General features: G+C 39.6%; 1 protein-coding gene across 5 annotated transcripts in view; it reads left to right on the top strand.

The window, feature by feature from the left end:
- Window positions 1-19,380, top strand: part of SYT16 (synaptotagmin 16) — a 319,451-nt gene extending 300,071 nt beyond the window's left edge. For all 5 annotated transcript variants that reach the window (XM_053697289.1, XM_053697290.1, XM_053697291.1 and 2 more), the window contains one exon: window positions 17,470-19,380. In XM_053697289.1, coding sequence (XP_053553264.1) covers window positions 17,470-17,783 — 314 coding nt within the window. In that variant the 3' untranslated portion in view covers window positions 17,784-19,380. The remainder of the gene's footprint in view (window positions 1-17,469) is intronic.
- Window positions 19,381-20,001: the final 621 nt, after the last annotated feature.

The following is a 20,001-nucleotide window of genomic DNA, read 5'->3' as shown; positions in this document are numbered from 1 at the left end:
ATATATGTATACATATATATTTATGTGTTTATATGTGATACATGTCTGTAAATACATTTAGTCACAAAGAAGGCAGGATCCTGCTTTTGTGCAAAATAAAATCCAAGTTTATTGGGCTCAGTTAAAATGCCAAATAGGCAAACAAACAGCATAAACAGGAGAGGTGTGTGAGCGTGTCACCAAAGCTTACATGTTTCGGCACGCAGCCATAATCATAGCTATAGGTGTCATGCAGGTGAATGCATTCTTAAAAAATCAGTGATACAATACAATTGGACAAAAGGTATATACAAAGCACGCCCACACTCCACAAATTTAAAGAGTAATTAACCCTTAATTCCCTAGACCTAAACAACAGTACTACACTTTTATTTGATACATGTAAGATATTAGATATTATTATATAGATTGAGAGTTAGCATCCTATACAAGATGGCCTAATAAACGGACATGATTAACATATTATGTGATAAAAATTCTATACATAAGAGAAAATACTGATTATAGCGTCCGCACTGTATTGTATACTATATGTTCTATGTAACCAATAGAGTGTAGGTTGTATTAAATTAGATTAAATTCAATGTTCCCCATTGATATCAATGGGGAACATTGAATTTAATCTAATTTAATACAACCTACACTCAGTATTTTCTCTTATGTATAGAATTTTTATCACATAATATGTTAATCATGTCTGTTTATTAGGCCATCTTGTATAGAATGCTAACTCTCAATCTATATAATAATATCTAATATCTTACATGTATCAAATAAAAGTGTAGTACTGTTGTTTAGGTCTAGGGAATTAAGGGTTAATTACTCTTTAAATTTGTGGAGTGTGGGCGTGCTTTGTATATACCTTTTGTCCAATTGTATTGTATCACTGATTTTTTAAGAATGCATTCACCTGCATGACACCTATAGCTATGATTACGGCTGCGTGCCGAAACATGTAAGCTTTGGTGACACGCTCACACACCTCTCCTGTTTATGCTGTTTGTTTGCCTATTTGGCGTTTTAACTGAGCCCAATAAACTTGGATTTTATTTTGCACAAATGCTGGATCCTGCCTTCTTTGTGACTTTTTGCCTTCACACCAGCATTTGGATCTGCTTAAGCCTCTGTGTACCTGTAACCTGTTGTTAACCCGGGTGAAGAGTGAGCACCGCCCCCCGACCGGAGATTCCCGTTACGTCACGACTGACGTCAGACGACGCGCTTGGTAAGACAGAAACGCTGCTAAAGCCGTATGTGAGTGCCGGATGATTCTTGGAGCTACCAGCCCATCGATATACTTTCGACTTGACCGTGTAGGTCTCCCGGCAGTCCAGAGCTCTGATACCGAAGGTTCATACAAGTAAGGGGGCGGCTGGAGCTCATATGGGGTAAGTCCCGGACACAACATTAAAAGTTTGCCATGCATGTTTGTGTACAATTTAGTCTGCATGTTTGAAGAGTATCTCCCACTCCTCCTATAACACTGTAAATACATTTATACATATATAAATACATATTTACATTAGTGATGTCGCAAACTTAAAATTTTCCGTTCGCTAACGGGCGAACCGCCATTGACTTCAATAGGCAGGCGAATTTTAAAACCCACAGGGACTCTTTCTGGCCACAATAGTGATGGAAAAGTTGTTTCAAGGGTACTAACACCTGGACTGTGGCATGCCGGAGGGGGATCCATGGCAAAACTCCCACGTAAAATTTCATAGTTGATGCAGAGTCTGGTTTTAATCCATAAAGGGCATAAATCACCTAACATTCCTAAATTGTTTGGAATAACGTGCTTTAAAACATCAGGTATGATTTTGTATCGATCAGGTAGTGTAAGGGTTACGCCCGCTTCACAGTGACAGACCAAACTCCCCGTTTAACGCACCGCAAACAACCGCAAACAGTCCATTTGCACAACCACAAACTCCCCATTTGCACAAGGTTGGATACCAAGCTAGCCATGTCCCGTTCCTTGTCCTCACTGATGTCATTGAAGGTCTCTTCCTCCACCCAGCCACGTACAACACCAAGGGTCCCCGAAAGGTGACAACAAGCCCCCTGGGACGCTTGCTGTGTTTGGTCTTCCACCTCCTCAAAGCCACCTTCCTCCTCTGACTCCTCTTCTTCAGACTTCTCTCTCTGCGTTGCCTCTCTCTGCGTTATTATAAGGTGTGTTAAGTAGTACTATTCCTATCAGTTTAATCCCTGTTCCGTCCCCTATCAGGGGACGTGTATATGGCATGGATTTTAAGAACCGGGAGATGGAAAAAGATGCTTGGTCAGTCCTCCTACTTCAAATTTGGGGCACTGCGCGTGCAATCTAATGTGCCACCAGATAGGAGTGGTGTGTTAAGTAGTACTATTCCTATCAGTTTAATCCCTGTTATGTGCCTTTTTTTTGGTTTGGTTTTTGAAGCCACAGTGCTGCACCAGAGGCCAGAAAAATTAGACATGTACACATGCCTGAAAAATTAGGTATTGTTGCAGCCGCTGCTGTAGCAGCGGCCAGAAAAATTGATGTTTGTTTCCCAGGCAGAATGTGCCCTAAAACATTGCGGCTTGAACCTTAGTTGGTGGCGGATAAGTCACGCAAGTCATCTGGCATTCGAAGATAAAATACAGCAGCGTGTGGACCATTTTTAGCCCAAGGCAGCTCATCTCATCAGGCCTTTTTTACTCGAATGTATCGCCCAATGTCAGTCCCTTTGGGATCCATCCCTCATTCATCTTAATAAAGGTGAGGTAATCTAGACTTTTTTGACCTAGGCGACTTCTCTTCTCAGTGACAATACCTCCTGCTGCACTGAAGGTCCTTTCTGACAGGATACTTGAAGCGGGGCAGGCCAGAAGTTCTATCGCAAATTGGGATAGCTCAGGCCACAGGTCAAGCCTGCACACCCAGTAGTCAAGGGGTTCATCACTCCTCAGAGTGTCGAGATCTGCAGTTAAGGCGAGGTAGTCTGCTACCTGTCGGTCGAGTCGTTCTCTGAGGGTGGCCCCCGAAGGGCTGTGGCGATGCATAGGAGTTAAAAAGCTCTGCATGTCCTCCATCAACAACACGTCTGTAAAGCATCCTGTCCTTGCCGTCGTGGGAGTCGTAGGATTACTTTCACCTCTTCCCCTGTTAGATTCCCGTTGTGCTGTGACATCACCCTTATACGCTGTGTAAAGCATACTTTTTAATTTATTTTGGAACTGATGCATCCTTTCCGACTTGCGGTAATTCGGTAAAATTTCAGGCACTTTATGCTTATACCTGGGGTCTAGTAGCGTGGACACCCAGTACAGGTCGTTCTCCTTCAGTTTTTTTATACGAGGGTCACTTAACAGGCACGACAGCATGAAAGACCCCACTTGCACAAGGTTGGATGCCGAGCTACTCATGTCCCGTTCCTCGTCCTCAGTGATCTCACTGCAGGTATCTTCTTCCCCCCAGCCACGTACAACACCACGGGTACACTTACACTACTATTAAACAAGATATGAGTGGTGGCACTGGGCAAGTGGACCCAGTATAAGCTGTGAGTCTGAAACAAAAAAGCAGACTGATGTTTCACAGTCCAAAATGTTTTTTTGGTTTTTAAATGTACACTTACACTACTATTAAACAAGATATGAGTGGTGGCACTGGGCAAGTGGGCACAGTATACGCTGTGAGCCTGACACAAAAAAGCAGACTGATGTTTCACAGTCCAAAAAGTTTTAATTTTTTTAAATGTCCACTTACACTACTATTAAACATGATATGAGTGGTGGCACTGGACAAGTGGGCCCAGTATAAGCTGTGAGCCTGACACAAAAAAAAAGCAAACTGATGTTTCACAGTCCAAAAAGTTTTTTTTTGTTTTTGTTATGTGATAAAAATTCTATACATAAGAGAAAATACTGATTATAGCGTCCGCACTGTATTGTATACTATATGTTCTATGTAACCATTAGAGTGTAGGTTGTATTAAATTAGATTAAATTCAATGTTCCCCATTGATATCAATGGGGAACATTGAATTTAATCTAATTTAATACAACCTACACTCAGTATTTTCTCTTATGTATAGAATTTTTATCACATAATATGTTAATCATGTCCGTTTATTAGGCCATCTTGTATAGGATGCTAACTCTCAATCTATATAATAATATCTAATATCTTACATGTATCAAATAAAAGTGTAGTACTGTTGTTTAGGTCTAGGGAATTAAGGGTTAATTACTCTTTAAATTTGTGGAGTGTGGGCGTGCTTTGTATATACCTTTTGTCCAATTGTATTGTATCACTGATTTTTTAAGAATGCATTCACCTGCATGACACCTATAGCTATGATTACGGCTGCGTGCCGAAACATGTAAGCTTTGGTGACACGCTCACACACCTCTCCTGTTTATGCTGTTTGTTTGCCTATTTGGCGTTTTAACTGAGCCCAATAAACTTGGATTTTATTTTGCACAAAAGCTGGATCCTGCCTTCTTTGTGACTTTTTGCCTTCACACCAGCATTTGGATCTGCTTAAGCCTCTGTGTACCTGTAACCTGTTGTTAACCCGGGTGAAGAGTGAGCACCGCCCCCCGACCGGAGATTCCCGTTACGTCACGACTGACATCAGACGACGCGCTTGGTAAGACAGAAACGCTGCTAAAGCCGTATGTGAGTGCCGGATGATTCTTGGAGCTACCAGCCCATCGATATACTTTCGACTTGACCGTGTAGGTCTCCCGGCAGTCCAGAGCTCTGATACCGAAGGTTCATACAAGTAAGGGGGCGGCTGGAGCTCATATGGGGTAAGTCCCGGACACAACATTAAAAGTTTGCCATGCATGTTTGTGTACAATTTAGTCTGCATGTTTGAAGAGTATCTCCCACTCCTCCTATAACACTGTAAATACATTTATACATATATAAATACATATTTACATTAGTGATGTCGCAAACTTAAAATTTTTCCGTTCGCTAACGGGGCGAACCGCCATTGACTTCAATAGGCAGGCGAATTTTAAAACCCACAGGGACTCTTTCTGGCCACAATAGTGATGGAAAAGTTGTTTTAAGGGTACTAACACCTGGACTGTGGCATGCCGGAGGGGGATCCATGGCAAAACTCCCACGTAAAATTTCATAGTTGATGCAGAGTCTGGTTTTAATCCATAAAGGGCATAAATCACCTAACATTCCTAAATTGTTTGGAATAACGTGCTTTAAAACATCAGGTATGATTTTGTATCGATCAGGTAGTGTAAGGGTTACGCCCGCTTCACAGTGACAGACCAAACTCCCCGTTTAACGCACCGCAAACAACCGCAAACAGTCCATTTGCACAACCACAAACTCCCCATTTGCACAAGGTTGGATACCAAGCTAGCCATGTCCCGTTCCTTGTCCTCACTGATGTCATTGAAGGTCTCTTCCTCCACCCAGCCACGTACAACACCAAGGGTCCCCGAAAGGTGACAACAAGCCCCCTGGGACGCCTGCTGTGTTTGGTCTTCCACCTCCTCAAAGCCACCTTCCTCCTCTGACTCCTCTTCTTCAGACTCCTCTCTCTGCGTTGCCTCTCTCTGCGTTATTATAAGGTGTGTTAAGTAGTATTATTCCTATCAGTTTAATCCCTGTTCCGTCCCCTATCAGGGGACGTGTATATGGCATGGATTTTAAGAACCGGGAGATGGAAAAAGATGCTTGGTCAGTCCTCCTACTTCAAATTTGGGGCACTGGCGCGTGGCAATCTAATGTGCCACCAGATAGGAGTGGTGTGTTAAGTAGTACTATTCCTATCAGTTTAATCCCTGTTATGTGCCTTTTTTTTGGTTTGGTTTTTGAAGCCACAGTGCTGCACCAGAGGCCAGAAAAATTAGACATGTACACATGCCTGAAAAATTAGGTATTGTTGCAGCCGCTGCTGTAGCAGCGGCCAGAAAGATTGATGTTTGTTTCCCAGGCAGAATGTGCCCTAAAACATTGCGGCTTGAACCCTAGTTGGTGGCGGATAAGTCACGCAAGTCATCTGGCATTCGAAGATAAAATACAGCAGCGTGTGGACCATTTTTAGCCCAAGGCAGCTCATCTCATCAGGCCTTTTTTACTCGAATGTATCGCCCAATGTCAGTCCCTTTGGGATCCATCCCTCATTCATCTTAATAAAGGTGAGGTAATCTAGACTTTTTTGACCTAGGCGACTTCTCTTCTCAGTGACAATACCTCCTGCTGCACTGAAGGTCCTTTCTGACAGGACACTTGAAGCGGGGCAGGCCAGAAGTTCTATCGCAAATTGGGATAGCTCAGGCCACAGGTCAAGCCTGCACACCCAGTAGTCAAGGGGTTCATCGCTCCTCAGAGTGTCGAGATCTGCAGTTAAGGCGAGGTAGTCTGCTACCTGTCGGTCGAGTCGTTCTCTGAGGGTGGCCCCCGAAGGGCTGTGGCGATGCATAGGCGTTAAAAAGCTCCGCATGTCCTCCATCAACAACACGTCTGTAAAGCATCCTGTCCTTGCCGTCGTGGGAGTCGTAGGATTACTTTCACCTCTTCCCCTGTTAGATTCCCGTTGTGCTGTGACATCACCCTTATACGCTGTGTAAAGCATACTTTTTAATTTATTTTGGAACTGATGCATCCTTTCCGACTTGCGGTAATTCGGTAAAATTTTAAGGCACTTTATGCTTATACCGGGGGTCTAGTAGCGTGGACACCCAGTACAGGTCGTTCTCCTTCAGCTTTTTTATACGAGGGTCACTTAACAGGCACGACAGCATGAAAGACCCCACTTGCACAAGGTTGGATGCCGAGCTACTCATGTCCCGTTCCTCGTCCTCAGTGATCTCACTGCAGGTATCTTCTTCCCCCCAGCCACGTACAACACCACGGGTACACTTACACTACTATTAAACAAGATATGAGTGGTGGCACTGGGCAAGTGGACCCAGTATAAGCTGTGAGCCTGAAACAAAAAAGCAGACTGATGTTTCACAGTCCAAAAAGTTTTTTTTGTTTTTAAATGTACACTTACACTACTATTAAACAAGATATGAGTGGTGGCACTGGGCAAGTGGGCACAGTATACGCTGTGAGCCTGACACAAAAAAGCAGACTGATGTTTCACAGTCCAAAAAAGTTTTAATTTTTTTAAATGTACACTTACACTACTATTAAACAAGATATGAGTGGTGGCACTGGGCAAGTGGGCCCAGTATAAGCTGTGAGCCTGACACAAAAAAAAGCAAACTGATGTTTCACAGTCCAAAAAAAGTTTTTTTTGTTTTAAATGTACACTTACACTACTATTAAACAAGATATGAGTGGTGGCACTGGGCAAGTGGGCACAGTATACGCTGTGAGCCTGACACAAAAAAGCAGACTGATATTTCACAGTCCAAAAAAGTTTTAATTTTTTTTAAATGTACACTTACACTACTATTAAACAAGATATGAGTGGTGGCACTGGGCAAGTGGGCACAGTATAAGCTGTGAGCCTGACACAAAAAAGCAGACTGATGTTTCACAGTCCAAAAAGTTTTTTTTGTTTTTAAATGTACACTTACACTACTATTAAATAAGATATGAGTGGTGGCACTGGGCAAGTGGGCCCAGTATAAGCTGTGAGCCTGACACAAAAAAGCAGACTGATGTTTCACAGTCCAAAAAGTTTTTTTTGTTTTTAAATGTACACTTACACTACTATTAAACAAGATATGAGTGGTGGCACTGGGCAAGTGGGCACAGTATACGCTGTGAGCCTGACACAAAAAAGCAGACTGATGTTTCACAGTCCCAAAAGTTTTTATTTTTTTAAATGTACTCTTACACTACTATTAAACAAGATATGAGTGGTGGCACTGGGCAAGTGGGCACAGTATACGCTGTGAGCCTGACACAAAAAAGCAGACTGATGTTTCACAGTCCAAAAGGTTTTTATTTTTTTAAATGTACACTTACACTACTATTAAACAAGATATGAGTGGTGGCACAGGGCAAGTGGGCCCAGTATAAGCTGTGAGCCTGACACAAAAAAGCAGACTGATGTTTCACAGTCCAAAAAGTTTTTTTGTTTTTAAATGTACACTTACACTACTATTAAAAAAGATATGAGTGGTGGCACTGGGCAAGTGGGAACAGTATACGCTGTGAGCCTGACACAAAAAAGCAGACTGATGTTTCACAGTCCAAAAAGTTTTTTGTTTTTAAATTTACACTTCTGTTACACCAGATATGAGTGGTAGCACTGGGCAAGTGGGCACAGTATACGCTGTGAGCCTGGCACACACGCTGGCAGGTAGACAACTGCAATTAGATTACACAAGCAGACTGATGTTTCACAGTCAAAAAAGTTTTTTTTTTTAAATTTACACTACTGTTACACCAGATATGAGTGGGGCCACTGGGTAAGTGGGCACAGTATACGCTGTGAGCCTGGCACACACGCTGGCAGGCAGACAACTGCAATTAGATTACACAAGCAGACTGATGTTTCACAGTCAAAAAAGGTTTTTTTTTAAATTTACACTACTGTTACAGCAGATATGAGTGGTGGCACTAGGCAAGTGGGCCTGGCACACACGCTGGCAGGCAGGCAACTGCAATTAGATTACACAAGCAGACTGATGTTTCACAGTCAAAAAAGTTTTTATTTTTTTAAATGTACACTTACACTACTATTAAACAAGATATGAGTGGTGGCACTGGGCAAGTGGGCCCAGTATAAGCTGTGAACCTGACACAAAAAAGCAGGCTGATGTTTCACAGTCCAAAAAGTTTTTTTTGTTTTTAAATGTACACTTACACAACTATTAAACAAGATATGAGTGGTGGCACTGGGCAAGTGGGCACAGTATACGCTGTGAGCCTGGCATACACGCTGGCAGGCAGACAACTGCAATTAGATTACACTAGCAGACTGATGTTTCACAGTCAAAAAAGTTTTTATTTTTTTAAATGTACACTTACACTACTATTAAACAAGATATGAGTGGTGGCACTGGGCAAGTGGGCCCAGTATAAGCTGTGAACCTGACACAAAAAAGCAGGCTGATGTTTCACAGTCCAAAAAGTTTTTTTTTGTTTTTAAATGTACACTTACACAACTATTAAACAAGATATGAGTGGTGGCACTGGGCAAGTGGGCACAGTATACGCTGTGAGCCTGACACAAAAAAGCAGACTGATGTTTCACAGTCCAAAAAGTTTTTTGTTTTTAAATTTACACTACTGTTACACCAGATATGAGTGGTGGCACTGGGCAAGTGGGCACAGTATACGCTGTGAGCCTGGCACACACGCTGGCAGGCAACTGCAATTAGATTACACTAGCAGACTGATGTTTCACAGTCCAAAAATTTTTTTTTTTTTGAAATTTACACTACTGTTACACCAGATATGAGTGGTGGCACTGGGCAAGTGGGCCTGGCACACACGCTGGCAGGCAGGCAGGCAACTGCAATTAGATTACACTAGCAGACTGATGTTTCACAGTCAAAAAAGTTTGTTTTTTTTAAATTTACACTACTGTTACACCAGATATGAGTGGTGGCACTGGGCAAGTGGGCCCGGCACACACGCTGGCAGGCAGGCAACTGCAATTAGATTACACAAGCAGACTGATGTTTCACAGTCAAAAAAGTTTTTTTTTTTAAATTTACACTACTGTTACACCAGATATGAGTGGTGGCACTGGGCAAGTGGATTGGCAGGCAGGCAAATGCAATTAGATTACACAGGGAACATTTTTAAAAAAAAAAATTATGTTCTAGCCCTAAAAAGGGCTTTTTGGGGTGCTGTCCTTACAGCAGGGATCAGATGAGTCCTTCAGGACTGTAGTGGACACTGAATACACTAGCCTAGCTATCAATTTCCCTATTAAATCACCAGCAGCTACACTGTCCCTCCTCTCACTAACAATGAAGCTTCCGAATGAATCTAAAATGGCTGCTGTCCCGGAGCTGGGAGGGTCTGGGAGGGAGGGTCTGCTGCTGATTGGCTGGAATGTGTCTGCAGACTGAGATACAGGGTCAAAGTTTACTCAATGATGACGAATAGGGGGCGGATCGAACATCGCATATGTTCGCCCGCCCCGCCGAACGTGAACATTCTATGTTCACCGGGAACTATTTGACGGCAAACTATTCGCGACATCACTTATGTACATATTTATAAACAGATATATATAAATATATACAGTATATATATTTATATACATACATATGCATCTTTAGACTTGTATATATATATATATATATATATATATGTATCTCTATGTTAAAGTCCTTTGCCTGCCTTTTTTTTTTTTCTCACACCTGAGATCTCATATCTTTGAGCCTTTATAACTTTTTTGTGCAATATTTTTTTTGATACTTCTTATCAGTGTTATTATGACTGTAACTGTACTTTTACATGTCATTTTGAGGTGTTTTAAGTGTAACAATTAACCAGAGCTCTGAGGTCGCGCTAACCAGATGCGCATAACCTTCAAGTGATCACCTTTACTTTCAACTTGTAATACGCACGCTACTTCTGACATGTGCAAACAGGCGCGATAAACCCTATATCGCTCATGTACAAACGATAATGCACCACTTGCAATCTGGTAAAAGTAAGGGTTTTTAGACTTATCAAAAACAACTTGATTTTCTATTTGTAACATGTTTAGTTCATTTTGGAATAATAAAAAAATTGAAACGTCTATATTTTTATTAAAAAGGAGGATGCATACGATTCAAACTATACAAATATGGCTCTTTCTAATCATCATTTTAGAAAGGGTATTTTAAGATGTCACAATCTTTAAGTGTTTTTACACTCTAGGTGCAATTTCACACATAATTCTCAGCACAAATGAACGTGTAAAATAGCGAATCAACCTGAAATAGAAAGTAGCAAGAAAAGATACACAACCGTCTAACTATCGTGTGCCCGCGGTTCTCATCAGAAATATAGGGCAGTAACAGTTATCCTGCAAGACAGAATGGCCTTAACATTACTACAATGGAACCAGCCGGCATGGATAATTAATGTAATTACAATAACGACTTCTCATTATCAGCTGCAGATTTTGTCAGTTTAACATCAAGGCCACAGGAAAGCCCAAATCTGGCTGTTGTATGATAGTTACATAAATCCTAATATCTCAAGTGGTAAACTCTTGCACTCAGTAACATTATATTGTGCTGTTCCCACTATATTAAAGGATATATTGTAGTGACAATATATGCTCTTATGTGTTAGATCATGTAATGTTTGCCCTACTCACTAGACATGCGCAGCAGGGAAACATTCGATTCGGCCAAATCTTTTAGAACAAATATTCAGGAAAATCAGTTTCCTCAAATATTCGTCTGCTACTGTATTCAATATTTATTTAGTTTTAAATGAAACAAATACTGAATATTTGTAAAACATTTACATTGGTTTTTGTCAATGTTCCTTTGCTAAAGGTGAATAATATCACCTGTAGCGTTACTGGAGAGCCACCCTAATCCCAACTCTACTAGCTAGAGCCCCATGTCGCGCGAATAGGAATCTTACGGCTAGATTACGAGTTGTGCGTTAGGCTGAAAAAGCAGCGTTAACAGGTCCTAACGCTGCTTTTTCCCTACCGCTGCTATTACGAGTCTTGCAGGTTTAGGGGCACTGCACACTTCTTTGGCCTTACCGCAAAACGACTTACGTAAACTTCGTAAAGTCTTTTTTCTATGGGACTTCCATAGCGCTGATATTATGAGTCTGTCCTGGGAGGCCAAAAAGTGAGCGGTACACCCTCTAGCTCCAAGATCCGTAACGCATTTTAAAGTCAGTAGTTAAGAGTTTTATGGTACAACGCCATAACATAAAACTCATAACTAAAGTGCTAAAAAGTACACTATTATCCATAAACTACCTATTAACCCCTAAACCGAGGCCCTCCCGCATCGCAAACACTAGTTAAATATTATTAACCCCTAATCTGCCGCTCCGGACATCGCCGCCACTATAATAAACATATTAACACGTAAACCGCCGCACTCCCGCCTCGCAAACACTAGTTAAATATTATTAACCCCTAATCTGCCGTCCCTAACATCACCGCCACCTACCTACATTTATTAACCCCTAATCTGCCGCCCCAATGTCGCCGCCACTATACTAAATGTATTAACCCCTAAACCTAAGTCTAACCCTAACACCCCCTAACTTAAATATAATTACAATAAATCTTAATAAAAATTAATATTACCTAAATAATTCCTATTTAAAACTAAATACTTACCTATAAAATAAACCCTAAGATAGCTACAATATAACTAATAGTTACATTGTATCTAGCTTAGGGATTATTTTTATTTTACAGGCAAGTTTGTATTTATTTTAACTAGGTACAATAGTTATTAAATAGTTATTAACTATTTAATAACTACCTAGCTAAAATAAATACAAAAGTACCTGTAAAATAAAACCTAACCGAACTTACAATAACACCTAACCTAACCCTACAATTAAATAAATTAACTAAATTAAAAACAATTAAATAAATTAAATTAAATTAGCTAAAGTACAAAAACCCCCCCACTAAATTACAGAAAATAATAAACAAATTACAAGATATTTAAACTAATTACACCTAATCTAATAGCCCTATCAAAATAAAAAAAAGCCCCCCCCAAAATAAAAAAACCCTAGCCTAAACTAAACTACCAATAGCCCTTAAAAGGGCCTTTTGCGGGGCATTGCCCCAAAGAAATCAGCTCTTTTACCTGTTAAAAAAAATACAAACATCCCCCCTAACAGTAAAACCCACCAACCAACCAACCACCCAAAATAAAACCCTAACTAAAAAAAACCCTAAGCTCCCCATTGCCCTGAAAAGGGCCCTTTGGATGGGCATTGCCCTTAAAAGGGCAGTTAGCTCTTTTGCGGCCCAAACCCTAATCTAAAAAATAAAACCCACCCAATACTCCCTTAAAAAAACCTAACACTAACCCCCTGAAGATCGACTTACTGTTCTGAAGACCGGACATCCATCCTCAAGGAAGCGGCAGAAGTCTTCATCCAACCGGGCCGAAGTCCTCAACGAAGTCAGGAGAACTCTTCATCCAAGCCGGACGAAGTGGTCCTCCAGATGGGCAGAAGTCTTCATCCAGACGGCATCTTCTATCTTCATCCATCTGACGCGGAGCGGCTCCATCTTTAAGACATCCGACGCGGAGCATCCTCTTCATCTGGAGTCTTCTTACTGAATGACGGTTCCTTTAAGTGACGTCATCCAAGATGGCGTCCCTTAGATTCCGATTGGCTGATAGAATTCTATCAGCCAATCGGAATTAAGGTAGAAAAAATCCTATTGGCTGATGCAATCAGCCAATAGGATTGAAGTTCAAACCTATTGGCTGTTCCAATCAGCCAATAGAATGCAAGCTCAATCCTATTGGCAATGGGGAGCTTAGTTTTTTTTAGACAGTATTTTATTTGGGGGGTTGGTTGTGTGGGTGGTGGGTTTTACTGTTGGGGGGGTTGTTTGTATTTTTTTTTACAGGTAAAAGTGCTGATTACTTTGGGGCAATGTCCCGCAAAAGGCCCTTTTAAAGGCTATTGGTAGTTTAGTTTAGGCTAGGGGTTTTTTTTATTTTGGGGGGGCTTTTTTATTTTGATAGGGCTATTAGATTAGGTGTAATTAGTTTAAATATAATGTAATTTGTTTATTATTTTCTGTAATTTAGAGTTTGTTTGTTTGTTTTTGTACTTTAATGTATTTAATTGTTTTTAATTTAGTTAATTTATTTAATTGTAGGGTTAGGTTAGGTGTTATTGTAACTTAGGTTAGGTTTTATTTTACGGGTACTTTTGTATTTATTTTAGCTAGATAGTTATTAAATAGTTAATAACTATTGTACCTAGTTAAAATAAATACAAACTTGCCTGTAAAATAAAAATAAACCCTAAGATAGCTACAATGTAACTATTAGTTAGATTGTAGCTAGCTTAGGGTTTATTTTATAGGTAAGTATTTAGTTTTAAATAGGAATTATTTAGCTAATAATATTAATTTTTATTAAGATTTATTGTAATTATATTTAAGTTAGGGGGTGTTAGGGTTAGACTTAGGTTTAGGGGTTAATTTTAGTATAGTGACGGCAACATTGGGGGCGGCAGATTAGGGGTTAATAAGTGTAGGTAGGTTGCGGCGACATTGGGGGCGGCAGATCAGGGGTTAATAAATATAATGTAGGTGTCTGCGATGTTGGGGGCAGCAGATTAGGGGTTAATACATATAATGTAGGTGGCGGCGGTTTCCGTAGCGGCAGATTAGGGGTTAATAAGTATAATGTAGATGTCGGGGCGGCAGATTAGGGGTTAATAAGTGTAAGATCAGGGGTGTTTAGACTCGGGGTTCATGTTAGGGTGTTAGGTGTAAACATACATTTTATTTCCCCATAGGAATCAATGGGGCTGCGTTACTGAGTTTTACGCTGCTTTTTTGCAGGTGTTAGATTTTTTCTCAGCCGCCTCTCCCCGTTGATTCCTATGGGGAAATCGTGCACAAGCACGTACGATCAGATACACCGCTAACTTAAGCAGCGCTGGTATTGGAGTGCGGTAAGGAGCACAATTTTGCTTAACGCTCAATTCTTGCCTTTTAATGCCGGGTTTATAAAAACCCTTAATACCAGCGCTGTAGGTAAGTGAGCGGTGAGAGAGAACTGCTCGTTAGCACCGCATAGCCTCTAACGCAAAACTCGTAATCTAGCCGATAATGTGGTGAATACCAAGGCCTGTGTTTTGCTAAGTCTAGTCCCATTTAAATTATACAATGCCTGTTTATTTTTACTTCCAAAATGTAGAACTTTGCATTTTCCAGTATTTTCCATTTACCTGCCCTTTTTTCCAATTTTTGCAGAGCCCCTTGTAAAGCAGTTTCATCCTGCTCTGACCTAATGACCTTACACAACTTTGTATCATCTGCAAAAATAATAATAATAAAAATATTAAAAAGAACAGTTGCCCAATACTGATCCCTGTGGGACCCCACTGATTACCTTTGTCCAATCTGAGTAGGATCCGTTTTCTACTACTCGTTGCTCCCTGTCTTTTATCCAGTTATTTATCCATGAGCTAACATTTTCAGTTATCCCCAGCCCATTAATTTTGTAGATTAATCTCTCATGTGGCACTGTATCAAACGCCTTTGCAAAATCCAAGTATGTCACATCAACTGATTCCCCTTTATCTAAATGTTATTTACTTCCTTGTATAATCTAATTAGATTAGTTTGACATGTACTATTTCACATAAAACCATGCTGATTTACACAAATATACATCAATAATGATCCCTTATGATCCCTTCAAGTATCTTCCCCGCTACTGATGTTAGATTAACTGGTCTATAGCTGCCTGAGGATAATGAGTGTTGAAAAATTAAGAAAAGAGGTTTGGCCATAACAGTGCTAAATTCCCTTAAAACCCTTGGATTTATTCCACATGTCCAGTTTTATCCTTATATTTTCTAGAGATAACCCAGTTATTGGTATGGGCTTGTATGTTTGTTTGCTTCAGTGTATCTCCCATTGGTTCTGTATTGTATATACTGATGAATAGAAACTGGTTTAGTACCTCAGCTTTCTCCCTATCACTGCTAATAATGCTTCCCTTTTCTTTAATGTACCTATATTTTACTACTTAGATTTTTTGCCGTTTATGTACTTAAAAAACATTTTAGGGTTTGACTTTAAATCCTTTGCAATCAATCTTTCATTTTCAATTTTGGCTAAATTGATTGCTTTTTTTTTTGCATGCTTTCTTACATTCCTTATATACTTGGAATGTTGAGTCTGTACTATTTTCTTTGAATAATTTAAATGCCCTACACTTTTTTCCTGATTTCTCCTTAACACATTTTTATTTAACTACATTGGCTTGGTTGTATTGTTGATGTGTATATTTGTTTAACACAATTTTAAATGTTTTTCATTTATCCTCTGTATTTATATGGTATTTGACGATTTCATTAAATCATTGAATTTTGCATTCTTAAAATGAAAAAGTCTCTGTTGAAACCTAGTAACACTGCTTATGGAAAGTGATTTCAAATGTGACAATGTTATGATCACTGTTACCCAAATGTTGATAGCACTAAATCCAATTTAGCTTTATTCCTAGTTGGCTCTTCTATTAATTGTGACATGAAGTTTTTGTGAACATTTAAAAATCTATCTTCCTTAGCTGTATTGCTAGTTTCATTGGCCCAGGTTATTTTGGGGTAGTTAAAATCTCCCATAATTACAGCACTGATATTTTAATCAGCCTTTCCTATTTGCATTAGCAGTTGAGTTTCCTCCATGTCACTAATGTTGGGGGGCTTGTAGCATGTTCCTAGTAATATTTTTGTTAGGATTTTTTACCCCACTCTTTATTTCAACCCACAGGGTCTCTACATTATCACCTGTATCATCATAACTATCTTCCCTTATTGTAGTTTTAAGGTCAGGTTTAATATACATGCAGATTCCTCCACCCTTTTTATTACTCCTATCCCCGCTAAATAAAGTTTAACCCTCTAACTTAACTGCCCAGTCATGTGAACCATCCCACCGACTTTCAGTTATACTGATAATATCATAGTCCCGTTCTGCAACTAAGAGCTCCCACTCCCCCACTTTACCCATCATGCTTCTTGCATTTGCTGTCATACATTGCTCTTTCACTCATTCATTGAGATATTCTAGGTGTGTCATATTCACAGACTAATCTGTCTGTTCTATTATGTTTGTACTGACCCCCCTTCCCTAGATTAAAAAATGATCTAAAGGTGCTACCAACCTTTCCCCTAACACACCTGCACCCATGCCATTCAGGTGCAATCCATCCTTACTGTACGAATTTTACCCAAACGAATAGTCAGCTAAGTGTTTTAAAAAGTCAAATCCCTCATTTTTACATCATGTTTTTAACCAGAAATTAACTGCATTTCAGATTCTATTTGTATCTCCCTTTAAATGGACATTGAACTCAAACTGTAACTCCCATTAATTTAGTTAATTGGAATGATACAATAAATAATATACCTTCATTATTTATGTTGTTTATCAAATAGTTTTGTATGCGAGTGGGATTTCCTATTCCATGTTGCCATTTCTTCAAAAGAGAACATTTTCAGTGCTAAAAGGGTAAGGTAGAATGGACCGATCTTTTATAACAGCATCCCGTCCAAGCGCCCCAGAATGCAGGGTTGTCATGAGAGGTCTGACCCTCCCACAACTTCCCCCATGAGGGCAAATGTTTTGGTTTGCTGGGACTGTTCCAACTTTGCAAAACCCATGACATGCCTGATTGCAAACCATGATAGACCCATGTGGTCACGATATGGCTAACCACAAGACAACTTAGGGTTACCGGTCTCCCTCAACTCCCTGTCCCAGAAAGCATTTAGAAAATGTTAAGAGTTATGTAAGAGGGGCAGTTGGGAAGTATGTAGTTATTTGCATGTGATTTTGTTTATACTTCTTTCTACAGATACATATGGAAAACTGTCTCTTTTAAACTCCGCCGGCCATGAAATGTCACGCTGCAAAACATCTATTCGTAGAGGTCAACCAAACCCTGTCTACAAGGAAACCTTCATCTTCCAGGTTGCCCTCTTCCAGCTTACTGATGTCACATTAATGATTTCAATCTACAACCGACGCACCATGAAAAGGAAGGAGATGATTGGATGGATTTCGCTTGGACAAAACAGTAGCGGAGAAGAAGAACAAAATCATTGGCTAGAAATGAAAGAATCGAAAGGACAACAGGTCTGCAGGTGGCACACCCTTCTGGAGTCATAGGGCCACCTATAGTACAGAATATAGCAAGAAAATTGTTCATTTGATACCCAAAGAATGGACATGTGTTCTTGCGTCGACTTATCATACGTGTTCAGCACAAGGGGAATTGAAAGGCAAAATAGTTCTTTGAATCTAAAAGAGGGTATTTAAAAAAAAACATCTTTTTAAACCAAAGTCCTTGTGCTGAATTAAGATTGTTTTTATGTTTATAGATTTGTGTTCCTGTTGTTTTTTCCTATTAGCCAATAATAATATATACTGCCGTATCAGGTAAAAAAAACCTTGCATTTCCTGGTAGTTTCAATATAATTGTAATCATCTATTGCTTTACATTTTTTTGAAGAAGAAAAAGTAATTGCCGCTCTTGCATGTTCATGGGACCCAGTCCAATCCATTAATTACATAGTAACATAGTAGATGGGGTTGAAAAAAGACAGAAGTCTATTGAGTTCAAGCTAAACAATTAAGTATGCAGTGCAAAATCTTTATAATTTTATTTTTTTATTTTTGTTGCTTTTCTACAGTATTCCAATCCATTAGATGTACCACCAATCAAGTTAGTTACACTGCCTAATTATGTATAAAATATAAGAAACAAGCTTTTTGCTAGATCTACACATAAGCAAAAGATACAAGAATACAAAACATGGTAGCTGATTGATTCAATATAGATTATGTGCTCCATGCATGAGGGCAGGTTCGCACATGTAAGCCGTCTTCTCGCAATGTAAGATGCATCGGTCATTAGACCGCTGCTTCTTACACTCTTCGCCACCTCTGCGGTGGTGAAGAGAAATCATCACAAACTCACTTGCTCGGGGTGATTGACAAATTCTTCTCTCGCGTGATTGGCTGTGCAAGAGAAGGGGCGGGCATTACACACTCAACTGATGATAATGATGCATACAGGCCAACGGATGAACAGTTCCGCTACCCGTATGCAGTAAAGGCGTGCGGACAACTACTCAAGTTGAGAAGTTTGTCGTCCGTACGCTTCTTCATACATGGGGGTCATATAACTGCAGTTTCATTTATGATATATGCAATTAATATCATGTCATCGTGAGTAATTTTAAAATTATTTTTTTCAAAATGTCCAAACATCATTATAAATAAATATTCTGATCATATTTAATTTGCATTACAAGCTTTTAATGATAACTATTTTCCAAGAAGAATTTCTGCATGATGCGGGTAAGAGATATAATTCTCTAACGAAAAGATTAATGTAAAAAATCAGCACAAAAAGTGCTTAATCACCGCCATCCTCTTCTCCTCAAGGAGAGAGAACGGATAAAAGAAAAGTTAAGCTCCCGCTTTCCTGACCGATAAGATAAGGTGGATAATAAACTGATAAAACATTTTGTTCTGCATTTATTGAGAGTTTCGTGCACCAAGTATACACTACCTGTTCCTCTCAGGAGGCTCCGACTTTAAAATGTAGCCATTTATTTATCCTAATTTTTATAGTACCAACTTTCTTTTGTCACCATAGGAAATAAGCATCCCTAGAAATCTTAAACATTGAAACAAATATCCTTTAACAGTAGCCATGAAATTCTTTTTGTAAAAATAAAGCACAATTGTTGTTCAAGTATCCAAGGCTGCTGGTCTCGCCAAATCTAAAAAGTGTTTTCTGATAGAACGGAATACTGGTGAGGGGTTTCAGTACAAAGTATCAAACAGGCTTTTTGCCCCATGAAGTAAATGAACAACAAATAGAAAACCATTATTTCTTATGGATTGGAATGATTTCAAAAGGACATTAAACACCTGTTGCCTTTATGTAAACACTGTGCTTATCTCACGCTCACTAGAAAGACCAAAAGGCAAATTCTGTAACCTGCCGATGCAAATCAAGCAGCTGGTTTAGGAAATTGACAGCATTGTGAAAACCTAGGTTACAGATTTTGCTTTGTGAACTCTCCAGTGAGCAAAAGCACAATGTTTTACATTCAAGCACAAGTGTTTATTAAACCTTTTTAAACTAAAGATGCCCCACTCTGATCCCAACCAAATTTCAATCATAGATTTGTAATAAAATGAATAAATAAAACATTTAGAGGTCAATTGAGCTGTAAGACATCACAGCCTAAAACTACATCTCAGAATTCTAGTTAGAGAATGTAAATGTATGCCCCTCCCCCACGGAACCCAATGGTAGAAAATGTTGCCTTTTGTGCTCCTATAAGGACTTTTTTTTTATTTTCTAATAAAT

The sequence above is a fragment of the Bombina bombina genome, chromosome 1 (assembly GCF_027579735.1).
Source record: "Bombina bombina isolate aBomBom1 chromosome 1, aBomBom1.pri, whole genome shotgun sequence".
Lineage (NCBI taxonomy): Eukaryota > Metazoa > Chordata > Amphibia > Anura > Bombinatoridae > Bombina > Bombina bombina.
This window is presented reverse-complemented; position numbering and strand designations above follow the sequence as displayed.